At 36.0% G+C, this 24,098-nt stretch overlaps 2 protein-coding genes across 2 annotated transcripts; both read right to left on the reverse strand.

Moving 5' to 3' along the window:
* Positions 1-11,494: 11,494 nt before the first annotated feature.
* Positions 11,495-12,604, reverse strand: LOC131054513 (disease resistance RPP13-like protein 4). The gene has a single exon (XM_057989047.2). The coding sequence runs from the start codon at positions 12,602-12,604 to the stop codon at positions 11,495-11,497; it is 1,110 nt and encodes a 369-aa protein (XP_057845030.2).
* A 136-nt stretch (positions 12,605-12,740) lies between these two features.
* On the reverse strand, positions 12,741-13,568 carry LOC131054521 (toMV resistant protein Tm-2 netted virescent-like). Its single transcript, XM_057989056.2, has one exon. It carries the CDS (start codon positions 13,566-13,568, stop codon positions 12,741-12,743), a length of 828 nt encoding a protein of 275 aa, XP_057845039.2.
* Between the last annotated feature and the right edge of the window lie 10,530 nt (positions 13,569-24,098).

Raw genomic sequence — 24,098 nt, forward strand, 5'->3', positions numbered from 1 at the left:
ATTGTGTAAATTTGGGCAAAATATCAAAATTAGGAGTGGGGGGATATAATATGTCGTGAGGGTTGTGAAAGTCTAGATATCTACATGATTTGAGGCAATTCTAACAATATCTAGGTGCATGTCCCCCCTCAATTTGGTGGGTGGGATCGGTCCTCGGTTTGGGCAGGTTGGGAGGTAGGGTTGTCCAAGATGGCAATCCCTCCTTCCAATTGGTTAAGGGAAAAAAGAACAGGTTGGTGGGCCCTTCTCTTGAACCCGTTGAAGGTTAGGTGGTTGGAACTAGTTTAGGGCTAGAGGAGGGGAGTGTTCCTCGTGAAGTGAACTAGTTTAGGGTGAGGGGGTTGAAAACAACAAGTGGAGTAGTGTAGAAAATGGGCCTATCGTTCCCCTCCCCCATCCATTGATGGTCGGGTTGGGTCCTTGCTAACTTAGGCAAATTGTTAGGGGTGGGTTGCCATAAGGGTCGGTAGGTTGGGTAAGGCCTTTAGTTGTGAGGGAAAGAGTTCATAGCTTGTTGGTAATCTGAGTCATAAATATGAAGCTTTTAACAGGTTTAAGGTGTTTAGAAAAATGGTGAAAAAAGAACTAGATTTGAAGATAAAGTGCTTGAGGCCCGATAAGGTGGAGAGTATATTTTAAAATAATTTGAAGATTATTGTGAACATGGGATCAAAATGCAATATGCTACTGCAAAAACACGTCAATAAAATGGGGTGGTAGAGAGGAAGAGCAAAACAATAAAAGAGATGGCAAGAACTATGTTGGATGAGGCCAAATTACCTTACATGTTTTGGAAGGAAGCTATTCATACAACAATATACACATTGAATAGGACTCAATTGAGAGTCAAAACCGAGTACATACCTTATGAGTTATGGTTTGGTAAGTCTGTATCTGTTAAGCATTTCAAAATTTGGGTAGGAAATGCTTTATTCAGAAAAATGATGAAAACTTGGGAAGTTTTAAATCAAGATGTGATGAAGGTATATTTTTAGACTATTCCTCAGATAGTAAAGCATATAAGTGCTTTAACAAAAGATTGAAAAGAATAGTTGAAAGTGCTCATGTTAAAAATGATGAGGAAATGTAGGTTGAAAGAAGTAATATTGAAGATGTTAGGAAGAATCTGAATCAAATTTTGAAGGTGAAAAAGAAACACCTAAAGAAGAGGAAGAAATAACAAGCAAGTTGTTGGAAACAAGTGAACTAGTTTCTATCACAAAAAAGACAAGATCAAAAACACCATCTAAGACATTAACAAAGAACTATCCTCAAGAGAAAATAATTGGAGACAGAGAGGCAGGTATACAAATAAGAAGAAGAATAGAAAAATCAAGTGAGCAAGCTAATTTATGTTTATTATCAGCAATAGAAGCTAAAAAATATAATGAGGCTAGCAAGGATCATTTTTGGATTAAGGCTATGGAAAAAGAGCTAGGGAAAATTGAGAAAGAATAAAACTTGGGAACTAGTTAGTGGGCCTGAATATAAAAATGCAATAGGAGCAAAATGGGTCTTTAGGAATAAGATGGATGAAAATGGAAAGTTTGTAAGGAATAAAGCGAGGCTTGTTTGTAAAGGCTACTCTCAAATTGAAGGTATTGATTTTAGTGAAACCTTTGCACTTGTGGCTAGACTTGAGGCCATTAGAGTCTTCTTAGCATTCTCGGTTTATAAGAATTTTAAAATGTACCAAATGGATGTTAAGATAACTTTTCTTAATGGGTATCTTGATGAAGAAGTGTATATGGAATAGCTTGAAGGTTTTATATGTAATGAAAATCTTGATTATGTTTATAGGCTTAAAAAGGCTCTGTATGGCTTAAAACAAGCCCCTAGAGCATGGTATTCTAGGTTGGACAAGTACCTTGTGACAAATGGTTTTACAAGAGGAGGTGTGGAAAACAATCTTTATGTTAGAGTGGAAGGTGATAATGTGCTTGTAATATTTGTTTATGCATCTGACATTGTGTTTGGTTGTAACAATGATGACATGAACAAAATATTGTCAAATCTTATGCAATCTGAATTTGAAATGTCTATGCTAGGGGAGTTGTCATATTTCCCTGGATTGAAGGTTTCATAGTTGGATAAAGGTGTTTTACTAGCTCAGACCAAGTATGCAGGAGGAATGCTTAAAACATTTCATATGGATGAATGTAAACTAGTGGGCACACCAATGGTAACAGGTTGTAAGTTAAGTAAGTTTGATGATTCACCAAATGCTGACAAAACTGAGTATCAGTCAATGATAGGAAGTTTACTTTATCTCACAACATCTAGGCTTGACATTATGCAGGTGGTATGCTTAGTTGCAAGATATCAGTCCTCTCCTAAATAATCTTATGTTAATGCAGCCAAAAGGATCTTTAGGTATATCAAAGGGACACTAGATTATGGGTTGTGGTATCCTAGGCATAATAATTTCACTCTCATTGCTTAAATTGATGCTGATTGGACGAGGTGCCTTGATGACATAAAGAGTACTTCAGGTGCAACATTCTTTTTGGTAAATAGGCTTGTGTGTTGGCAAAGCAAAAAACAAGAATCTGTATCATTATCTACAACATAGGCAGAATATATTGTTGCTTCTTCTTATCGTACTCAAGTGCTTTGGATGATACAAACATTATTAGATATGAAGGTAAAAGTACCTAAACCGGTTTCTATTTTGTGTGATAACACCAGTGCAACCAATATTTCCAAAAATCCAATTATGCACTCAAGAACCAAGCATGTAGATATTTGATATCATTTCTTGAGAGAACATGGGTTAAATGGTGATGTTGCTTTGGAATACTTTGCAACTATTGGTCAGTTAACAAACGTTTTTTACAAAACCTTTGTCCAAGGATGTGTTTGAAAGATTAAGACAATAATTAGGGGTCTTGCCCCTCTCTTCTATCAATTAGCTCCTTTGATAATGGTTTGGTTTCAGGGGACGCCTTCTATGATTGATTATTTATTTCTTGAAACCTCATGTTTCTCCCCATTGTCATTGATGTCAAAGGGGGAGATGAGGATAGTAATTGTTGTGGAGTTGAAGCAGTTGTTGATTTAGTGGTAGATTTGGGTTCTTGAAAGATATTGTTGCTTGGTTGCAGCTATTTTGTTGCACTGCTTGATAGAATGTTGACAAATGTTTTGAACAGTAGTAAAGTAGTATGTATATGATATTCTTTGACAAATGATTGAAAACAGAGTCAAGGGGATTCCAAGTATACACATTTACTACAGATATTGACATCAATGCCAAAGGGGGAGTTTGTTGGCTTTGGCATGTTTGTCATTGATGTCAATAAGTGTGCTTGTAGAACAAGGTATGTAAGTCACAAGATAAGATTAAAGACATAAGAATATGAGTTTGTTGTTGATGTTACAAGGTGACAAAGGAAAGGCATGAATAAATGTTGATAGCACTTCATTTTGCTTCATCATGATTGCATCGATCAATTATGACAGTATGAATAGAAGTCTCATGGTGTAAGTTGTGTTTGTATTTGAGATATTGAAGTGTATTGTGGTTATCCTCTTCTGACAATATCAATGCTTAATCATTTGTAAAGCACACGGGCATGAAGATTAGTTTATGAATGTTGTTTAGAATCTATAATAAGAGTTTTATGCTCTGCCTTCACGGTGTCAAAAACTTGAATTTGCAATCAATTTTAATCCTGTTAGTCTGAGAAGGTGACAATCGTAAATGGATAATCATCATAGTGCACAACATACTCTATAACATATTCTTTTAAAGTGTTTTTTTTTTGTGCAGAAATGTTGAAGTTTTTTTTTTCTGTTGCTCGGACAATAGGAACAACAGAAGCAAGCGACAGGAATAGTAGAACAAATGACAAGAATCTATTAAAATTTTTGAAGAAGTTTAGTGTCTTAACAAGTGATAACCATTTGTTATCAAAATACACTTGAAGACTGTTATTAAAGTTGAATGCTTAGATCATAATATGCTCAGATTTAAAAAGACAGTATAAAAGTTTAACAGCTAGTGCTTTTCTTGTCAACAGTTTTGTAACTATTCTCTTCTCAACCTGACAGTAAAATTTATGTTGTGTTCAGATTGTATGGTAAGTAAAGTTGGAAAATCAGAGAACAGTGTGTGAGGATAGGTGATATGATCTGAGGAATATGATGAATGACAATTTTTTAAAATAAAACAAAACATTATTTTTAATAATTGTTGCAGAAGTTGATTATGAAAACTAGAGTAATTCAAAGAGAATGAGAAGATGTTTGATCTATGAATATGATTAGAAGTAAAGTAATTTGCATAAGTTATCTTTGTCAATGTTGCTTCTGATTTCATAATGAAATGATATTTACTGATGCAGTGAGGGTTTGATAATGACAGTTAGCGAAGGTTTTGTTGCAATCAAGCACTGTATATTTTGACATTTTTTCTTGGTTGCAGTGATTTCAGAACCACAAATGGTTTTCATTCATTAGAATGTTGTTTTTAACAATTAGTATTTATAGATGTCTATATTACAATGATACTATTTCTAGAAAAAATACTTGAGAGACTATTCTAATTAATTCTTTAGATTAGTTTTGCTAGCAAGTTCATTTAAAAGTTTGATTTTGGAGATAAATATTATTATTTTTAAAATTCTGTAAAATTATATAGTCGTTATAAAGAGTTCTAAGTGTTTTGAGCCTAAGAGATGGTTAGTGATAGTTGAATTTGTGTTTATGCTACAAAAATAATCATTCATGCATTAAATTTAAGTTTCATACATGTTTAGCATTTTTTATTTTGATAATTGAATTAAAAGTAAAAAATACTGCCAAAGTTTGCATTAACACTATGATTCATCTAAGTGCTAACTTTGTGTGCTTCTAAGATATTTAATTTTGAAATCTTATGATTTGTGAATTTATGTAAGAATTAATTTATTGATCTTTATTCGGGTGTCTAGACCCACTAGTCTCTTATTTTTGTAATAAAACAATATTTGTATTTTCTAGAATAGTTGTTATTTCTTTTGATTGGTGTTATTTAAATACAAGCTTAAGCCCCCTTGCAAATACAGTTGTTTAATGTGCTGTTCTTTGCAGGCCTCTGGTCCTTTTTGCTTTGTAATTCTCTTTGTGTTAAATAAATTTTAACTCTTCTTAAAAATAAAAATAAAACTCGAAAATTATATCTTCTACCTAAAGGTTAGTATTTATGCTTCCTATTGAAGCTTTTCTTTTTTGTTGGCTAAGTTGTATACTAGATCATGAAGGAAGGTAGATATTGATTGTATCTTTCAAGACACTTAATCAAACACATTCAAGGGAAGGTGGTTCTGCACTAATTTATGCAGTTCTCTCATCCTGATGATGGATCATGGAGTGTGATCCAAAACATTGATGAAAATAAAAATTTAAGCAGTTGAATCAAGAAGCACAACAACTATCATTATGAACTGTGGAAATCTATTCTCAATCTGCACTAATTGTTTGTAAACTCATTAAAATATTTTGTGTTGGATAAAGAAATCCTTCAGAACAATGGATGAAAATGAACCCATAACAATTACAATAATAATGGCTTGCTTCTTTTGTTGCTATGGAGAGCCAATATCAGCCCTTTATATGTTCTTGAATGTAATGATTTTGTTTTCAAGAAACACTCTATTTGCAAATGCTAAGGGCCAGAGCCATCTTTTATTTCGCTTTATGATATATGAAATAAAATTCAAAGAATTTGCTCATAACACTCATGACAATTACATGAAGGCTTTACAATATCAGACAAAACTATCTTTGAATCATCCATTAAATGACAACTGTTTAAAAAAAATAGGTACTGCTTTGGCATGTATACTTGCTTACCAGTTTGAAGTTTTTAAAATCTATTTTCTTTAATACCAAGATTAAAATCTATTGGCTGTATGATAAACTAGTTATATTCTTTGCAGGTATCTCTTAGATCGTTACCCTGCAGAGAAAGAAGTAAACTGGAGAGATTAACTTTCCCTTGGGGAACAACAGCGATTAGGAATGGCATGACCTTTTTACAATGTGCAGTTGCCACAGACATGGAAGAGCAGTTCTGTGCAAAAGTTCGTGCAATGGGTGCATCATGCATTACAATATCTCACAAGCCTGCTCTTGTAGCATTTCATGATGCTGTTCTGTCTCTAGATGGGGAGGGAGGCTGGAGCGTTCATTTCCAGAGGTTGTGGCAAGCATATAATTTTTTTATACAAATGTTTAGTTTCTACAAGGGGTACCGATCAAAATTACAAGAATTGTCTTTGGCTCTGATATTTTTCTCTTTACTTTTATGCAGGGATTCTGCACCATGCCTTCATGAAATAAGAAATGATGAATCTGGTAATGAAATAATGAAAACAGAGTGCCAAAGTGATGCATTGACAATGGAAGAAGTGTTTGCATCCACAAAAGGGGTACTTGAGTACGTTTTGATTTTACTCATTTCTTCCATACTAGTGTTATTTGGGTCTACACAGAGCTGAGAGCCATTGTGAAGCTGATTTCGATCTCTCCACTGCCACCTCCACACCTGAGAATCAGCATTTTGTATTTTTACATACAAGCAATCTGTATTTTATTGTTTTAATCACTACTCATCTGGAATACTTATAAACACTTCTGGTTTTAAGTCATGTAATTTTATTACGTCATGATCATTACAGCAATATGCCCGATTTTTATCCCTCCCTTCTTTTCAACATGACCAGATTTACTTTTGCTATTTAGCATGGCCATTTTTTTATTCTGCAGATGTCAGAATAAGGTTTTCTTTTTGTATGCTTTTACTTGATGAGAATAATGGTATACAAGTCCTGTTTTGTGGAAGATTATGATTACAATCTAGAGGTCATTGATACTTGCACTTACAATGAGGCTTTCGCAATCAAATTTAATGAATCATGAAAAGTTTCAAAATATAAGAATTATCGAAACATGCACAACCTGAAACTTATAGTTTTTATTCCATTACATACTGATTCGCCATTAGGATGCAACACTCTTCTTTTGTGCCAAATGACATACAAACTATGGAGTCACAATCTCTAGTAAATGTTAGCACATCAGTTGCAAAGCGCAACATGCATGTTTAGCATCAATCTTCGATTCAACCCGGTTTAAATGTACGTGCCGAAGCCCTTGTTATTTCACTACTAATTATCCTGCTGCGTACAGATCCCCAAAAAATCACTAACTGAAACCACAAGGCAGGTGACTTACCTCAAGATTCTGGACAGATCGTGTCATATTGCCAACGATGCCGATGACAAAAAAATAGGCAGAGTTTGCAGGAAAGGTATTATGGTGTTGATGTGTAGCTAGGTCGGATCCTTGTAGGGCCGACCTAGTACACTTGATGGCTAAGTGGCCTGTCGGCCTTAGCCATACTGATGGTTCAATTTGATATGTAAACATTGTTTAAGTCTGGTCCTAATCGGGCATCACATGTAACTTGTAATTGAGCAAGACCTATATGTAACTTGTAATTGTATTGGACAAGACCTATATGAATGTAACTTGTAATTTATAGGTCTGATCTTATTCTTGGCGCCAAAACAATAAGGCCGAACTAAGGTCTATTAGGAGGCATTGAGGCATATATATACAGGTTGATTTGTAATTATTCAATGCCAATTCACATACAGCAAACTATCTATGTCTACTGATTAGTGATCTGCCTTTGTCAAGCAAATTAGTGTTTCAGTCCAGCGAATTTATCCTGATTACTTTCTTGGCTGAGCGAACATCATACAAGGCTGGTGAACTTCCTTTCAAGGCTGCCAAATCCATTCACAGTAGCAATGAACTTCATCTAGGGCAGCTAAGTATTCAAGGACATAGCCTTCAGCATATTGTATCGCCTACAGCAAGATAAGTTGCCCTAATGTGTGCCCTAATTTGAAGTATGCTTCATGTGTGAAGCAAGATTGTAAATCTGCTACTGAGTTCAATTAATATAATTTGAGATCTTTTGTTGCTGGGTTTTTCATCTCCAGGAGGGAGGTTTTCCCAAGGTACTGCTGTGTTATGTGTGTTGCATTTGTTATTTTCTGCTTTCTGTTATCAGTCTGATCTTAAACTAACATGGTATCAGAGCAAGGTTTGAAGCGATCGTGATCAGACTGTCTGACAGCAGCAAAGCACTCTCTCCTACTTCACCTTCATCAAGCAATTTCCAGCATTGAAGATGGTGACCGGTTTAAAGGTTGAAGATAGACTTGATGGAGCTTTGAACTTCACCTCGTGGAAGGTTAAAGTTCTTATTGCACTTGAAGATAATGATCTACTTCAGTTTGTAGAAGGAAAAGATCAGCCTGAACCCGAAGTTCAAGAAGAGAAACTCCAATTTAAGAAGAATGTTGTCAAAGCAAAGAAGATCCTGATTGACTCCGTGAAGGACCACTTTGTGCCTATCATTTCCAAGATGTCTTCAGCCAGAGATATGTTCAAGACATTGGAAGGGATGTATGAGATCAACAACACAAGCCGTGCTCTAGCCTTAAAGCAACAGTTTCATCACATCAAGATGGCAAAAGGAGAAACTGTTAGTGCTTACTTCATGAGGATCTCTGAGTTGAGAGATCAACTCTCTTCTATTGGTCATGTTATTGATAGCAAGGACTTGACCATGTTGGCTCTTAATGGTCTTCCTGCATCCTAGGAGTGTTACATTCAAGGAATTAGTGCAAGATTGAAACTTCCCGAGTTTGATCGTCTTTGTGCGGATTGCATTCAAGAAGAGTAAAGATTGATAGCAAGAGGAATTGAGTGTGATCATTATGATGTGAAAATCAAGTCCTTGCTACACGTATGGAAAGAGGCAAAATAAGGAAGTGGTATAGAGATAGAGAATCAGATCCTGTCTCTGAATCAAAAAGGAAGGAGGACTTATCTCACATTCAATGTTTTAGGTGTGATAAGTATGGTCACTATGCTCGAGAGTGCAAATTCAGGTCTACTCCTCTAGCTTTTTCTGCGGAAGTTGACATAGGGACACCTCAGGAGGAGCCAAGGTCAAATGTCAACTCAAAAGATTTCTTATTCTAAAAAGAGGAAATGTTAGTTCAGCTTCAAAGGGAGCTTGACATTTCAGCTTCAGAGGTTGCTTGACATTTCAGCTTCAAAGGAAGCCTCATCTTTTTGTTAATGCATTCTTCTCTGTGAGAGAAGTTTGAGGTGAAAGCCCTCATTCCACCCTTTGCGAGTAGGTATGGTGGATCCACCCTCTGCAAGTAGGCATGGTGGATGTCATGGAAGAAATTCCGTGATGTAGCACTTGTGTTTATCCACCCTCTGTGAGTAGGCATGGTGGATGTCATGGAAGCACTTGTGTTTGTTCACCCTCTGGGAGTAGCTATGGTGAACGTCATGATGTTTATTTGGTTTCCATCCATAGGAGTAGCCATGGTGGACCCACCCTTTGGGAGTAGCCATGGTGTTTGTGTTCATTTGTAATTCCATTCATGGGAGTAGCCATGATGGACCCACCCTCTGGGAGTAGCCATGGTGATTGTGTTCATTTGCATGGGAGTAGCCATGATGGTTGTCACTATGTGACTCGGTTATTGAGAAGGAATCCTCCCTAGCTAAGAGGGAGTGTTGATGTGTAGCTAGGTCGGATCCTTCTAGGGCCGACCTAGTACACTTGATGGCTAAGTGGCTTGTCGGCCTTAGCCATATTGATGGTTCAATTTGATATGTAAACATTATTTAAGTCTGGCCCTAATCGGGCGTCGCATGTAACTTGTAATTGAGCAAGACCTATATGTAACTTGTCATTGTATTGGACAAGACCTATATGAATGTAACTTGTAATTTATAGGTCTGATCCTATTCTTGGCGCCAAAACAATAAGGCCGACCTAAGGTCTATTAGGAGGCATTGAGGCATATATATACAAGTTGATTTGTAATTATTCAATGCCAATTCACATACAGCGAACTATCTCTGTCTACTGATCAGCGATCTACCTTTGTCAAGCGAATTAGTGTTTCCGTCCAGCAAATTCATCTTGATTACTTTCTTGGCTGAGCGAACATCATACTTGGCTGGGCGAACATCATTCTTGGGTGAGCGAGCATCATACAAGGCTGGCGAACTTCCTTTCAAGGCTGCCGAATCCATTCACAGTAACAGTGAACTTCATCTAGGGCAGAGAAGTATTCAAGGACATAGCCTTCAGCATATTGTATCGCCTACAGCAAGATAAGTTGCCCTAATGTGTGCCCTCATTTGAAGTATGTTTCATGTGTGAAGCAAGATTGTAAATCTGCTACTGAGTTTAATTAATATAATCTGAGATCTTTTGTTGCTGGGTTTTTCATCTCCAAGAGGGAGGTTTTCCCAGGGTACTGCTGTGTTATGTGTGTTGCATTTGTTATTTTCTGCTTTCTGTTATCAGTCTGATCTTAAACTAACATATGGAACCCTACCAAAGCAGGAATTGGTTTAAAATGAAAAGAACCAAAATTAATCTCCCTGCAGCTGCTGCTTCAATGCATTGATAACAGGTGAAAAGTAAACATTTGATCGATCGCCCACTTGAAATCCGACTTGATTCAGAAATAGGATTTTATTTGATTTGAATACATTTATAACGAAGTTAAAAACATTTTGTCGAAAACTATGGCAATCAAGTTGATGTAAAAAGTCATTTGAGAAAATTGTTTTGTCCAATTTTCTTTGTCAAAACAATTTTGACTGGAATTGCTCATGGATGCCACATAACACTTTTTATTGCACTTTTATGAATACATTGGGGTATAGAGAACTGTATCACCATTAATCAATTCTTTAAATTGATCTCTACACAATCTATATTCTGTATCAGTAATAATCAAAAGCAGCACACTTAATAGTTCTGTGGGGATTGATGGCTTTGATTTTTTTCCGATATATTCCATTTTCCTTTAACATCTCCTTCAATTCATCCGTCCCTGTATACCTGAACTCCTTGAGTCTTTTCAGCTGCTCCAATCCGTCTCCCATTTTATTCACTTTCCTACACTCTTGTATACAGAACTTCTCAAGGCATGCCATCGTTCCATCCTCCATTTTTGGAAACTCCTCCAATTCAGGGAATCCTCTTATATCAAGGAAGCGGAGGTGTGGAAACCCTCCCGACTTTCCAAACTCTTTGGCAAATCTCTACAGCTTCTGTTCCACGTCAAGAACAAAGTCACCAGATTGGGCATTGCTTGGAATTCTGGGTAATTACTACAATCACAATCCCTTAAACAGAGGAATGTGAGATTAGCCAAACAACATATCCAACTTGGCACTGCAAACTTGCTGAGCGTGAGATGTTCCAGATCTTTCATTGCATTCATTCTCTCTGGAAACTGGGGAAGATCCGATTCTGGTCCACCCTGCATTCCAAAAATCTCATTTCCAACTTGCAGCCGGCACATCTTGAGCAAGGGTGCAAGGATCCCTTCTTCCATCCTCTTCAACTGAGATTCATGCTCAACTTGAAACCTTATTTCCTCAATCTTACTCATCTTGCCAACATCCTCTTAACGTTAACAGACCGTCCTCTTTCCATGGATAGGGACAACAGAAAGAATGATCCTCGTAGTGTTCGCAAAGACTCCAGCTTTGATATTCCCTTTGGCATTCGCTGAAAACGGCCTTTCAAATGCTGCAGACATTTTAGTTCACTTATCCATTTGGGCGCCTGAGGCTCTAATCCACGACAATCAGAGACATCAAGAAAAGAGAGACTCTTAAGAGATCTTACACACTTTGGTACCTTCTTAATCCCTGTCCCCCTCAAATTCAACACTCTAAGAAGTTTCATATTTCCAACGCATGCAGGCAATGTAGAGATATTTGTGTGGCTCAAATCGAGAACCCGTAGAACTCTCATACCGCTAATCAACATTGCTGGCATGTTTCTTCCAATTTTGCTATTGCCAGACAATAATAGTGTGTGGACAAGTGTGGGAGAAACAGAACGCCTCTCTGAGATAGCATGCTCATCTATATTTTTCTTGGCCAAAAATAGGCGACACCAGCGACCGCCACCTGTATTCACAGAGCGCAATTTGGAGAGGGCATCTTCAACATTGAATGCACATCTATTTTCTCTGGATATAAGTCTGGCCAAATCCAGCAATAAATCATGAATCTTACAATATTTTATCAGATTCCACTCTTCCCATACTTCAACCAAACAGAGATTGGCAAGCTGATCTAAACAATCCCACGGGTTCTCTCCTGCTGGAATGAATCCTTCTCCCGTCCATAGATGTATGAGGTACTCACATTCTATTTGCTCATCCTCGGGAAAGAAAGCAAGATAAGCAAAACAAGCCTTTAAATGTGCAGGCAGGGAGTCGTAACTCACCTTGAGAATATCCATGACAGGGTCGCTAGGAGTAGCTACTGTTTTCAGCTTATGAAGCTTGGACTGCCAGTCCCTTGGCAGTGTAGTGCTCACCAGGGATGCTGCTGTGGTCTTGATTGCAAGTGGTAATTTCGCACATTTCTTCACGATGTTAAGAGCTACCTCCTTCAGGTGCTCTGGCGGTCCAATTTTCTCAGACTCGGGAAATGCATAAGCACAAAACAGCTTCCAACTCTCTTCATCTGTCAAACTTTCCATCCCATAAATCTCAGCATTGAGATTTGCACAGACCTCTCTGCTTCTTGTGCTAACCAAAATTTTGCATTGACTATTAGCTCCAGTTGGGATACCAAGTTTAGTTAGCAGATCACCTTCTCTAATAGCCCTCCAGACATCATCTAAAACAATAAGACACCTCTTCCCTTGGATAAAAGCTATGAATTGACTCTGCTGCGACCTCTTTACTTACTCCACCTTCCATAATTTCCTTCCTTAAATCTTTATCTAGTTGGAAGGCTAAATCACTGAGCAACTTGGAAGCAGAAAAGATCTGAGAATTTGAAAGCCATGCGGATAGATCATACCTTCCCTTTTCGATGTTGTAGACATGCTGAAGAAGATAGGTCTTGCCCATTCCCCCGATTCCAACCACTGCAATAATTGGGAATTTAGGGTTTGCCAGCAAATTCACCATACTTTTAATCTTGGGCTGTATCCCCACTGGTTTCGAATCGCTGGGCAGGAGACTTAGTCTCTTAAATTGTCGTCTCTGGAATCTACTTGACGATTCCTCTTCTTCTATGTGAGACACCACAGTATGACCTATATTCAATTGGTTTCCATCTACAATAACACAGCTCATTTGGGCTTTGACATTTTGAATTCTTCTGCCCATTTGATGGCGAAGAATCAATTGATTACAACTCAAAGCGCAAAATTGAGGCTGAGTAGCATACATAGAATCCACAGCACATATTTGAAGTATGTACTCTGCCTCCCAGGCAACATCGCGAACTCTCTGAAGCCATTTTTTCACAGACTCCTTTTGTCTACTGCTCTTCTCATCAGCTTCACTGAGAAAATAATTGATTTGCTCTATTTGGTTCTTCAACCATTCAAAGTCTTCTGTGAAGTTCAAAACTATGCTTACCTCATTAGCTGCTTGTTGAATGGCTATTTCACAGACTTTTCCAACAACAGCCTCTGCAAGTACAGACGCCATGATCAAGTTTTTTCAGAAGACTTCAAATTGCAGCTCAGCTCCTGGAGAACAGTAGAATTTCTATTCCTGATAGGCTTAGATAAGTATGCAGGTGCCTTCTGATTTCATTACGCCGAAGACGTCTCCTATTATGAAATGCACCGAGCTAAATTTGGGCATCAACGATCCAAACTGTTTGAGAGAAGGTGCAAGACGATGCAAGCCATCTTGACCTGTCGATACATCCAAATAGTCGTTGCTTGCAACTTGCCTGCCGAGTCTCTGACAGTACTAGTACTGGCGTCAGATTAAAAGGTTTTCTCATCATCATTTATTTCAATCAACTACTTGTCGTTGTACGGTTTGTAGAAGGCCTGTGCTTCCCTACGGATTTGATGATTCCTTCCCCCGAAGCACACACAATCTGGAGCCTTTTCTCCTGCCCGTCAGATGGCCAACTCTCACAAACAGGGTCCCAACACCAGCATTTTCATTTACAGCGGCCTGTACTGAAATGGTAGCTTTCAAATAGGGTATAGACGTCCATCGTTTTTGTTGGAAATGCGTTAGTAGACATATATGCAAAATGTGGAGCATGGACAAGGCACGTGAAATGTTTGACAGGGTGCCTCACCTCAAAGAAATGTGATCTCGTTTGCTGCTACGATTGCAGGATATGCCCAAAATGTGTTTGTTGATAAGGATTTAGAAACCTTCAATCTAACGTAACTGGGACGTGTTAATCTAGAGGCCGCAATCTCTGCCAGTGTCAAAATGGGAGCTTTAGAACGGGATATGGACTTCCACCACACGATAAAAGAGAGGATTTTGCCAGATGCTATAGACATGTAAGCATAGACAAAACACCTGAGCTGTTTGATAGAAAGCCTCCAGGAATTGTTTACAGAATGCTTTGATTATAGGATATGCTAAATGCGGGCAACTGAATTGTTTGGCAGAATACCTCAAAACACACTGTTCTAGTGGAATACCTTGGTTGCAAGATATTAGCAAAATTGGTTTGTCGAAAAGGGTTAAAATACATCCTAGGCCCAGCCACATTGGAATGCGGAGACACTTTTGGAGGGTGATCTCCTTTAACATTTTTGGAAAACCTTTAAGATAAAAGATAAAGCCAACAAACTATTAAGGCATTTGAAGTTAAAAAAAAAAATTACAAATTATTTACAAAGTAGAAGGCATCCATAGCAAATCACCACCGTAAATCACTTGCTTCATCATTGGAAGATATTATTGATGAGTCAAATTCATCGATGAAATATTCATACAAATTCATTTACCTATTTTTTCACACAAATATATCCTACAATATAACATAGCTAACAAAAGGTCAGATATGTGTTCCTTTTACCAATCCCAAAACCAATACATCTATTGAACATTATGATTTCAATATTATTGTTGCTTGTGATTTTCTTCGATATCATTAATTTCTAATGAATGCAATTCTTGCATAGCCTAAATAGATAGAATTAATCCTAATAGTTGGAATGTCTTCAACGTGTTTAACAATTGGTACCATACTCATCCAATGCATAGTAGAACATATCCCAAATATAATTTTCACCAAATGAGTTTGATATTGTGCAGTTTATTCACACATGCAACATGACCATACATATTCAATACATTTTGAAGCATAATAGCGATTCTCAAATGTTGGCCAAACATGATTTAAATTATACCATCTAAAAAGGAGAAATCTTAAATATATTGTGCCTTCCAAAGGTTGTTTTGAGAAAAATTCCTTTGTTGAATGAGAAAACACAATTTAAATTGGATTTATATGTTTGACCAAAGTAATTTATTTCTTCTTCCAACAACTAAGTTGGTACAACACATACTTTACCTTACACTACACTACTTTGCATCCAAAACTATGATGTACAATAATGAATATAAATACAACTATAATACAATAATGCATAAACTAAAACCCCATAGACCAAATTGTAGAGTAAAAATATAGTCAAATTCCAGTGGAATTCACTTTGTCCACTGAAATCATTGCCTGTTACAAAATTTCCTTCATCAAAACATCAACAATCTGAGAATGTTTTATTTCTTGCAAATAGGGGTGTGAAATGCTCAAAGAAAAATTAAATCCTTATCAAGTACGAGTGCTTTTGGTGTCTAAGACTTGAACCTTTTCTTATAGTTTTTAATATAAATTTTAATATTTATTTAATACAATATTACTTCCATTTTAAAGAAAAAGCACAACCATATTGAAAAGAAAAAATATTATCATATTTTGACTTTAAATTTTACATGATAGTTGTACGAAAGAAGGGTCAGTCATGTAATTAATTTTAGTCTTTTGCACTATTAGTGATGAATGTTTGTTAATAAATAAATTTATATGATTATTTTTATTTAATTTATTATATCTAAGGTTTTAGGATCTATAAGTGATAGGCATTTCTAATCATACAAGAATCTTGAAGATATCTTAATCATCTATGGCTACAAAGTGCATTTAGTTGTCATTGGTCAATGCATAGTGTGATTGTAATATTCATGTTCCATTAGACATTCTCACCAACCAAGATTAAACCACAATTGCACCTTACTATTAAAAACAATTCGATGCAAACTATTGTCACCTAAATACATTTCTCCTCCATCATAAATATATATTCATCTATATCCTTTCCCCTATCCTTTTCTACTCTCTCTATTTATCTCTTCTTCTTCCTCACTCCCTCTCTCCCCCTCTACCTCTCCCTCTCCCTCACCATCTATATCTCTATCTTAATATATTCCTCTCTATCTCTCTTCCCTATCTCTATCTCGTTACCTCTCCATATCACTCCATCTTTCTATATCTCTTGAATTATCCTTTATCATCTCTCTACTTTTGTCCTTCTCTCTCACTCTATGTATTGACCCTTTCAATCTTTATCTATCCCCTCCCCTCTTTCTCTCTTTCTCTCTCTTTCATCTACTTCTCCATCTCCATCTCTATCCCCTATCTCTCTTGCTCGTCCCCTCTCTATATCTATCCCATTATTTCCCCCTTCGTCTGTCCCTTTTTATACATCTATCTCTCCTATTCCCTCTCTCTGTACTGCAAACATTACATGATCTTCTTGCTAATGGAGCTTGATTATTATCCTAATTCAAAGGTTTTGTTTCGATTATGTTTGGATCCTATTTCCAAACCTTTGTTGCATAGACAACATCATTTGCTAAATTATGTACCATCTGCCCTCATGTACACCACATAATTATATGCAAGAATAGACCATTTTTTTTTCTTTCTGAAATTAATCTCCCAAGCCTTTCGGCGTACCCATTGCACACTAAGGTGCAATTGCTAGTTTTACTTATTATATAACATTTAGGTTAGGTGACCAACATGTAGGGGAAGACGATTTTTGTTTATTATTATTATTTTATTTTATTTTATTTTGGTATAGTAGAAGATCTGAATTTAGCCTCGTCTAGAAACTTTGTAATTTAGTTGAAAAGATATAATTGAAAATTTCTTTAGTTTATTTTACTTTTATATTTTAATAAAAGAAAGAATCTATGACAATTTTCTCTCATAAAAATACCAAAAGAGATAAGTGAAAATCTTTTTATTTTATTTTTATATTTTAATAAAAGAAAGAATCTATGACAATCTTATCTCATAAAAATACATTAATAGAACATTTAGAATATAAAAATTTACATAATCACTTGTCATGAGTTCTAGAAGGAATCTAAGATAAACACTCCACAACAAACTAAAAAGTTATGATACTTTAGAATTCACATTCAAAATTCTTTGTTTAAATCATTTCACCTAATTTGATTATTTTATTTTTATAATATATATTAAAAATTAATTTTTCAATTTTATTTATTTAAATTATTTGAAATAATGTAATATAATAAAAAAATTATATATGTCATTTAGTGTGAAGTTAGTATTCAAGGAGAAAGGATGTGATGAAGTTAAAATTTTATCTTAATGTATGGTGTCAATTCATTATGTTTAAATCCATGAATTTAGTTTGTAAAATTTGAAAAGTAGTTGGTTTTCATATATTTAGAACGGGTTTTAATTTAGTAGTTTTTATTAAAAGTACAAAGTTTTTCACTTTTTAAAATGAGTTGATCTAGCTAATTATATATACTTAAAAGAAAATAAAATCTAATCAATGTGTATAATAGAAATAGTGTTTATATAATTTGAAATAAAAGTAAAAATGAAATTGTTTTACTTCTACCTTAAGCATGTGAGGATATAAATAGAAACGTAAAAATTAGATTTATACAAAACATTAAATTTTGGAAAAGATAAACCTAAATACTTTAAAATAGAAAAGAAAAGAAAAATAAAAATACAAATATATTACCATGTTCTATTAATTTTTATTATTAGATTTGTTACTTAATATTAAAGTTTCTTTGATAATAAGAAAATATATTAAAAATAAGAAAGATATGTATATGGTTTTCAGGTTTTTAGGTTCCACCCCAAAAGTGGCATAACTATATTCACCTCTAATTTAGAGTAAGAATCAATTAATTTCTCCTTTTTTTCACTATTGCTTAAAATATATATTTCTTATAATTTATGAAAAGCAAAATTATATCTTATAGAGTTTCTTCTAAAATTTATTTTTACATGCTGTAATTGTCACAACCTTCTTTTACCTCCCTTATTATTTATCATTAGTGCATAATACATATTAGGTATGGATGAAAGAAGGTGAAAAAATAATAATTTCAAAACTGACTTATTTTTATCCATTGAAATTATGTATAAGGTTCATTAGTGTTGCTTCCTTATTGTATCCTTGGTTATAGAATCATCTTATGATGTACACTATAATATGAATATAAACATATGACATTTGATTTTCTATGATGTTTTCAAATTCATTGTTTTCTATAAAATGCTTCTAGTTTCTTTTTGTAGACATATAATGTTGGACCATGATTTGATTATCTTTATTTTTGTGTACATGAAGTTTTCAGCATGCAAGAACAAGCTAAAATAACATTAACCTATCCTACCCAAAATAAATGCAACGCCCAAATTAAGCATGAGAGTTGATAAAATATTGATGAAAACAAGCAAAGTTCTTACCAAAACCAATCCTTGTTACATCAAGATGAGGTGGCGTGTGAGTACTTGTATCAACAACATAATGTTGCTCTTGAATATGTTCTTATTTGGCTTAGGATGTCATACAATTTATTGATTTTTAGCTATAACATTGGACATGTATAGGATTAAAATATGAGACCAATTGCTTATAATGGTTGAGAGCCACATGAAAATGAGAGAAGGACAAGTGTCCTCATTTGGTTGGAGGAGATAAAGGGTAGAGATTCTTCTTGGGAAAATTGGGTGGACAAGATGGAAGGGGTACTTTGGAGTATCCTCAAGGGATGGGCAAGTACTTTGACCTATGTGATATAGTAACAAGATCATTTCACATGCAAAATGGTCCATGCCTTATTGTAGAAATGATCCATGCCTTTATACACCTTAGAGGAATGTACATGATTTGAGGGGAGTTTGACGAGGATTTGGTTATGCAAGTGGGAGATTAAGGGTTTAAGTAATTTTATCTCACTAATGAAAACTATAAAAAAAAATACACAATTAAATAAGATATTTATTTAATTTTCGGGGTGAGGACAAGGAACTTTGTGAAGGAACACAATGGACCACTGAGAGGGGGGTGAATCAATGGTAATAAAAAACTTTAACTTATCAAAATGATTTAAACTCTAATCACATGAATCAATAAGATATTAGTAGAGATATTAAATTAATCAACACACACACATAAGAGGCAGACCCATAACACAAGATATACAAGGAAAACTCAATGTGGGAAAAACCTCAGTGAGAAATGTTGTTGGAGTCTACTCCTCCAATCCAACCTCACAAGTAAATCTAATTACAAAGTTTAGGGCACCAACCCCTGAATTTTATGGGCACCAACCCAAAGGAGCACCAACCCCTAGCTTTATGGGCACCAACCCAAAGGAGCACCAACTGGGCTAGCAGTTTATGGGCACCAACCCAAAGGAGTACCTACCCTTACTTTGAGCACCCACTTAAAGGTTTACAATGAACAAATATTAAATACAGTTTGAGTACCTTGTTGCAAATGAGGTTTTTGAACTCACAAATATCCTACTCTTGAGATTGACCTGCCTCTTTTTTCTCTTTGATCTTGGGCTTCAATCTCAACTCTATGTTCTCTATCTTTTGCCTTTTGTCCTCTTCTCTTCTCTGCAACCAACTCTCTACTTTCTACTTGGCTCAATCCTCTTTCTCCACCTCTTATAGTGTGTATAACCCATCGTGTTATCTGCCTCAGCTTTGCACTCTTTGGTTGCTAGTCTCTGCTCTACTCAATCTTCTTTCTTGACCTCTCTGCCTTGTCTCTTTTCTGCAATCGCAACTCTTTCTTCCTCTACTATTCAACAACTCACCCACACTTTTTCTTTATGTCTATCTCTTCTCTCTATCCTATGCACTCTTCTCTTTAATCACCGACCTTAGCATGTAATATATATTCTCCTCTTTTCCTGCTCTTTGCTTCTACTTCTTGCTGCAACTGATCTCCTCCTCACTTTAAGATTTTTCTGCAGTGTTATTGACAGCCCAAACTTCATGTTATTGATACCTGCAGAAAACGCTTTTCTGGAGCCTCTGTTTTTCACTCTCTGTTCACTTACCTCCTCTACTTTTTCAGAGCTTCCCTTTTTTGCACATCTCCTACCACCTCTCTATTACCACATCTTCTCTCTTTTCCACTAACTTCACTTAGTGGCTATCTACGTACTTCAAGAGTTTTCCCTCCCAGGATAAATTAAAAAATTAATCTTCTCGACATTTGAGAAATCCCCTGCCTGTTGATTTGATCCTCTAAACACTCTGTCCAGACAACTAGATGTCAATAATAAATGATCCCCTTGGAATCCTTCTCAAATCAAATTGTATCTCTCAGCATAGATTACTATATTTAGTAATCTTGGATTTTGCATCCCACTTGAAGATCTTCAGATCATTCTGGAGAAACTCCACCTTCGACGATGTATGTCACTTCATCTCTGTCTACAACTACCCATATTAAATTGCACATTCCTTCTATTTTCAACAATCTTAGAGATCAGATTTTACCTTGTACACAATTCTCATTTTGAGAATATATTTTTAACTACAAATCTGCCCAGCATTTACTTCTATATTTATGTGTTGCTCAGACTCGAAAATCTTATATGATACATATGCTCTTGCTTCATCAACCAATCAAAAAGATTTTATTGTCCACCTAACATTTACCTATCACTGAACCACTTGGTGAATGGTAGGAACCATTTACATAATCATCCACACACAAAAAGTCCACGTGTGAGAGAAATCCACGTTGCATTCGTGGGCTGTGCAAATGTGTTTCACAGATCACATAATACACGTGTTATACGTGTCGCGAAACAACAACTCTTCTTTCATCCAGGCCGACGAGATAACATGCCTTCTACCATGTTCCTTATCCCACATCATTTCTTCTCAGACCTCTTACCCACACGAGATAAGGTCTTTCTCTCTTTTGTCTTCGCGTTTCCTTATCTCGCGGGCTTCTTCACATCCTACCTTGATTACGCGGGATAAGCACACCCTTCACTTCCTTTTATTCTCTTATCTCGTAGGCCCATCAACATCATCCTTGTCTCGTGTGGGATAAGCATCTACAAGTAATCTCCCTTAGATTTCTTATCTCAAATTACCATTATTCGTTACTTTTGACAACGCGGGATAACAGGATGCCTTGTTTTCCTTTGTTTATTGTTATCCTGCAAGGTTTTTTACATGCAAATAACATGTCACAGGATAAGTCATGCAACATAGCCTATGTGTTATTGACATTTCTATCACACTTTAGTGTTATCCCGCATGGTCACTTATCTTCAACCGTTCATGCTGCGGGATAGTGGGGGCCGCATAACCATTGTGTTATTAACATCCTGATAGACCAACATGATTAACCCGTCATGTTATTGACATCTGCAGTCACATTTTGCATCTTTGTAGATAGAGATAACCTACGTGTTATTGACAACTGCGATTGATACTCCATGCAACTGCATGTGTTAACCTACTTGTTATTGACAACTGCAACTAACTTTTTCTGAGTCAGACCAGATTTCACAATACATTTTCAATAAAATTGCCCGTGTCCTCCTTGACCATTTTTATGTCCCAATGACACACTTTATGCATTCCTCTTGTATCTCCTTGTGCATATAACACGATGATGTGTCGTGTTATATAATGTTGCAACAACAATTATGCTCTTGGTCAAACCTGTTAGCACCATGCAGTCATAGCTCTATGGCTTTTGTTCTTAAATCACCCGCAAGTGCAATATTAAACTCCATTGTCCTCTCTATCTAATTTGAAGCCATTAACTCCATGCAACCTCCATGCATGTATATTTAACCTGCATAGCTTTGCTACCTTGTTGCAACACCATATTAGCCAACCTAATCTTCCTTTTAATTTTTTAATTTATCCTTGGACGGAAAACTCTTGAAGTACGTAAATAGCCACTAAGTGAAGTTAGTGGAAAAGAGAGAAGATGTGGTAATAGAGAGGCGGTAGGAGATGTGCAAAAAAAAGGGAAGCTCTCAAAAAGTAGAGGAGGTAAGTGAACAGAGAGTGAAAAATAAGGCTGCAGAAAAACATTTTCCGCAGGTGTCAATAACACAAAATTGAGGCCGTCAATAATAAATGATCCCAGCTTCTACCTTCTAGTTATTGGATTCCAAGGGGATCATTTATTATTGATGACTAGTTGTCTGGATAGAGTGTTCAAAGGATCAAATCAGCAAGCAAATTAGATTTCTCAGATGTCGAGAAAATTAATTTTTTAATTTATCCTTGGAGGGAAAAATCTTGAAGTACGTAGATAGCCACTAAGTGAAGTAAGTGGAAAAGAGAGAAGATGTGCTAATAGAGAGGTGGTAGGAGACGTGCAAAAAAAAGGAAGCTCCAAAAAAGTAGAGGAGGTAAATGAACATAGAGTGAAAAAAAGAGGTTGCAGAAAAGCATTTTCCATAGGTGTCAATAATATGAAGTCGAGGCCATCAATAAAAAATGATCCCCTTGGAATCCTTCCCAAATCAGATTGTATCTCTGAGCATAGATTACTATATTTAGTAATCTTGGATTTTGCATCCCACTTGAAGATCTTCATATCATTCTGGAGCAACTCCACCTTTGGTGGTGTATGTCACTTCATCTCTGCCTACAACTGCCCATATTAAATTGCACATTCCTTCTATTTTCAGCAATCTCAGAGATCAGATTTTATCTTGTACACAATTCTCATTTTGAGAATATATTTTTAATTGCAAATCTGCCCAACATTTACTTCTATTTTTGTGTGCTTCTCAAACATGAAAATCTTATCTGATACGTATACTCTTTCTTCATCAACCAATCAAAAAGATTTTATTGTCCACTTAACATTTACCTGTCACTTAGCCACTTGGTGAATGGTGGGACCCATTTACATAATCATTTGCACACAAAAAGTCCACGTGTGAGAGAAATCCACATTGGATTCGCGGTCTGTGCAAATGTGTTTCGCAGATCACATAGCATGCGTCGCAAAAAAATAACTTTTCTTTCATCTAGGGCGGCGGGATAACATGTATTCTACCATGTTCCTTATCCCACATCATTTCTTCTCAGACCTCTTACCCACGCAGGATAAGGTCTTTCTCTCTTTTGTCTTCGTGTTTCCTTATTCCACAGGCTTCTTCACATCCTAGCTTGATTACGCGGGATAAGAAGACCCTTCACTTCCTTTTATTCTCTTCTCCCACGGGCTCATTGACATCATCCTTGTCTCATGTGAGATAAGCATCTACAAGTAATATCCCTTCGATTTCTTACCCCAGATGACCATTATTCATTACTTTTGACAATACAAGATAACATGATGCCTTGTTTTCCTTTGTTTATTGTTATCCTGCAAGGTTTCTTACATGCGAATAACATGTCGCGGGATAAGTCGGGAAGCATAGCCTGTGTGTTATTGACATCTTCATCACACTTTAGCATTATTCTGCATGGTCACTTATCTTTAACCGTTCATGTTGTGTGATAGTGGGGGCTACATAACCGTCGTGTTATTGACATCCCGATAGACCAATATGACTAACCCATCGTGATATTGACATCTGTAATCACATTTTTCAGCTTTGTAGATAGCGATAACCTATGTGTTATTGACAACTATGACTGATACTACATGTAATTGTATGTGATAACCTGCGTGTTATTGATAACTGCAGCTAACTTTTTTCTAAGTCAAACCAGATTTCACAATACATTTTCAACACAATTGCTTGTGTCCTCCTTGACCATTTTCATGTCCCAATGACACACGTTATGCATTCCTCCTATATCTCCTTGTGCATATAACATGATGTGTTATATGTGTAAACACATAAAAATTTCCATTAAATGTCCTCTTAATTAATCTTATTTTCCCAATATCA

The sequence above is a fragment of the Cryptomeria japonica genome, chromosome 2 (assembly GCF_030272615.1).
Source record: "Cryptomeria japonica chromosome 2, Sugi_1.0, whole genome shotgun sequence".
NCBI lineage: Eukaryota > Viridiplantae > Streptophyta > Pinopsida > Cupressales > Cupressaceae > Cryptomeria > Cryptomeria japonica.

What these genes read in the sequence shown, in the direction of transcription:
- LOC131054521 (XM_057989056.2), bottom strand. Translation starts at nt 13,568, where the DNA reads ATGGCGTCTGTACTTGCAGAGGCTGTTGTTGGAAAAGTCTGTGAAATA.
- LOC131054513 (XM_057989047.2), bottom strand. Translation starts at nt 12,604, where the DNA reads ATGGAAAGTTTGACAGATGAAGAGAGTTGGAAGCTGTTTTGTGCTTAT.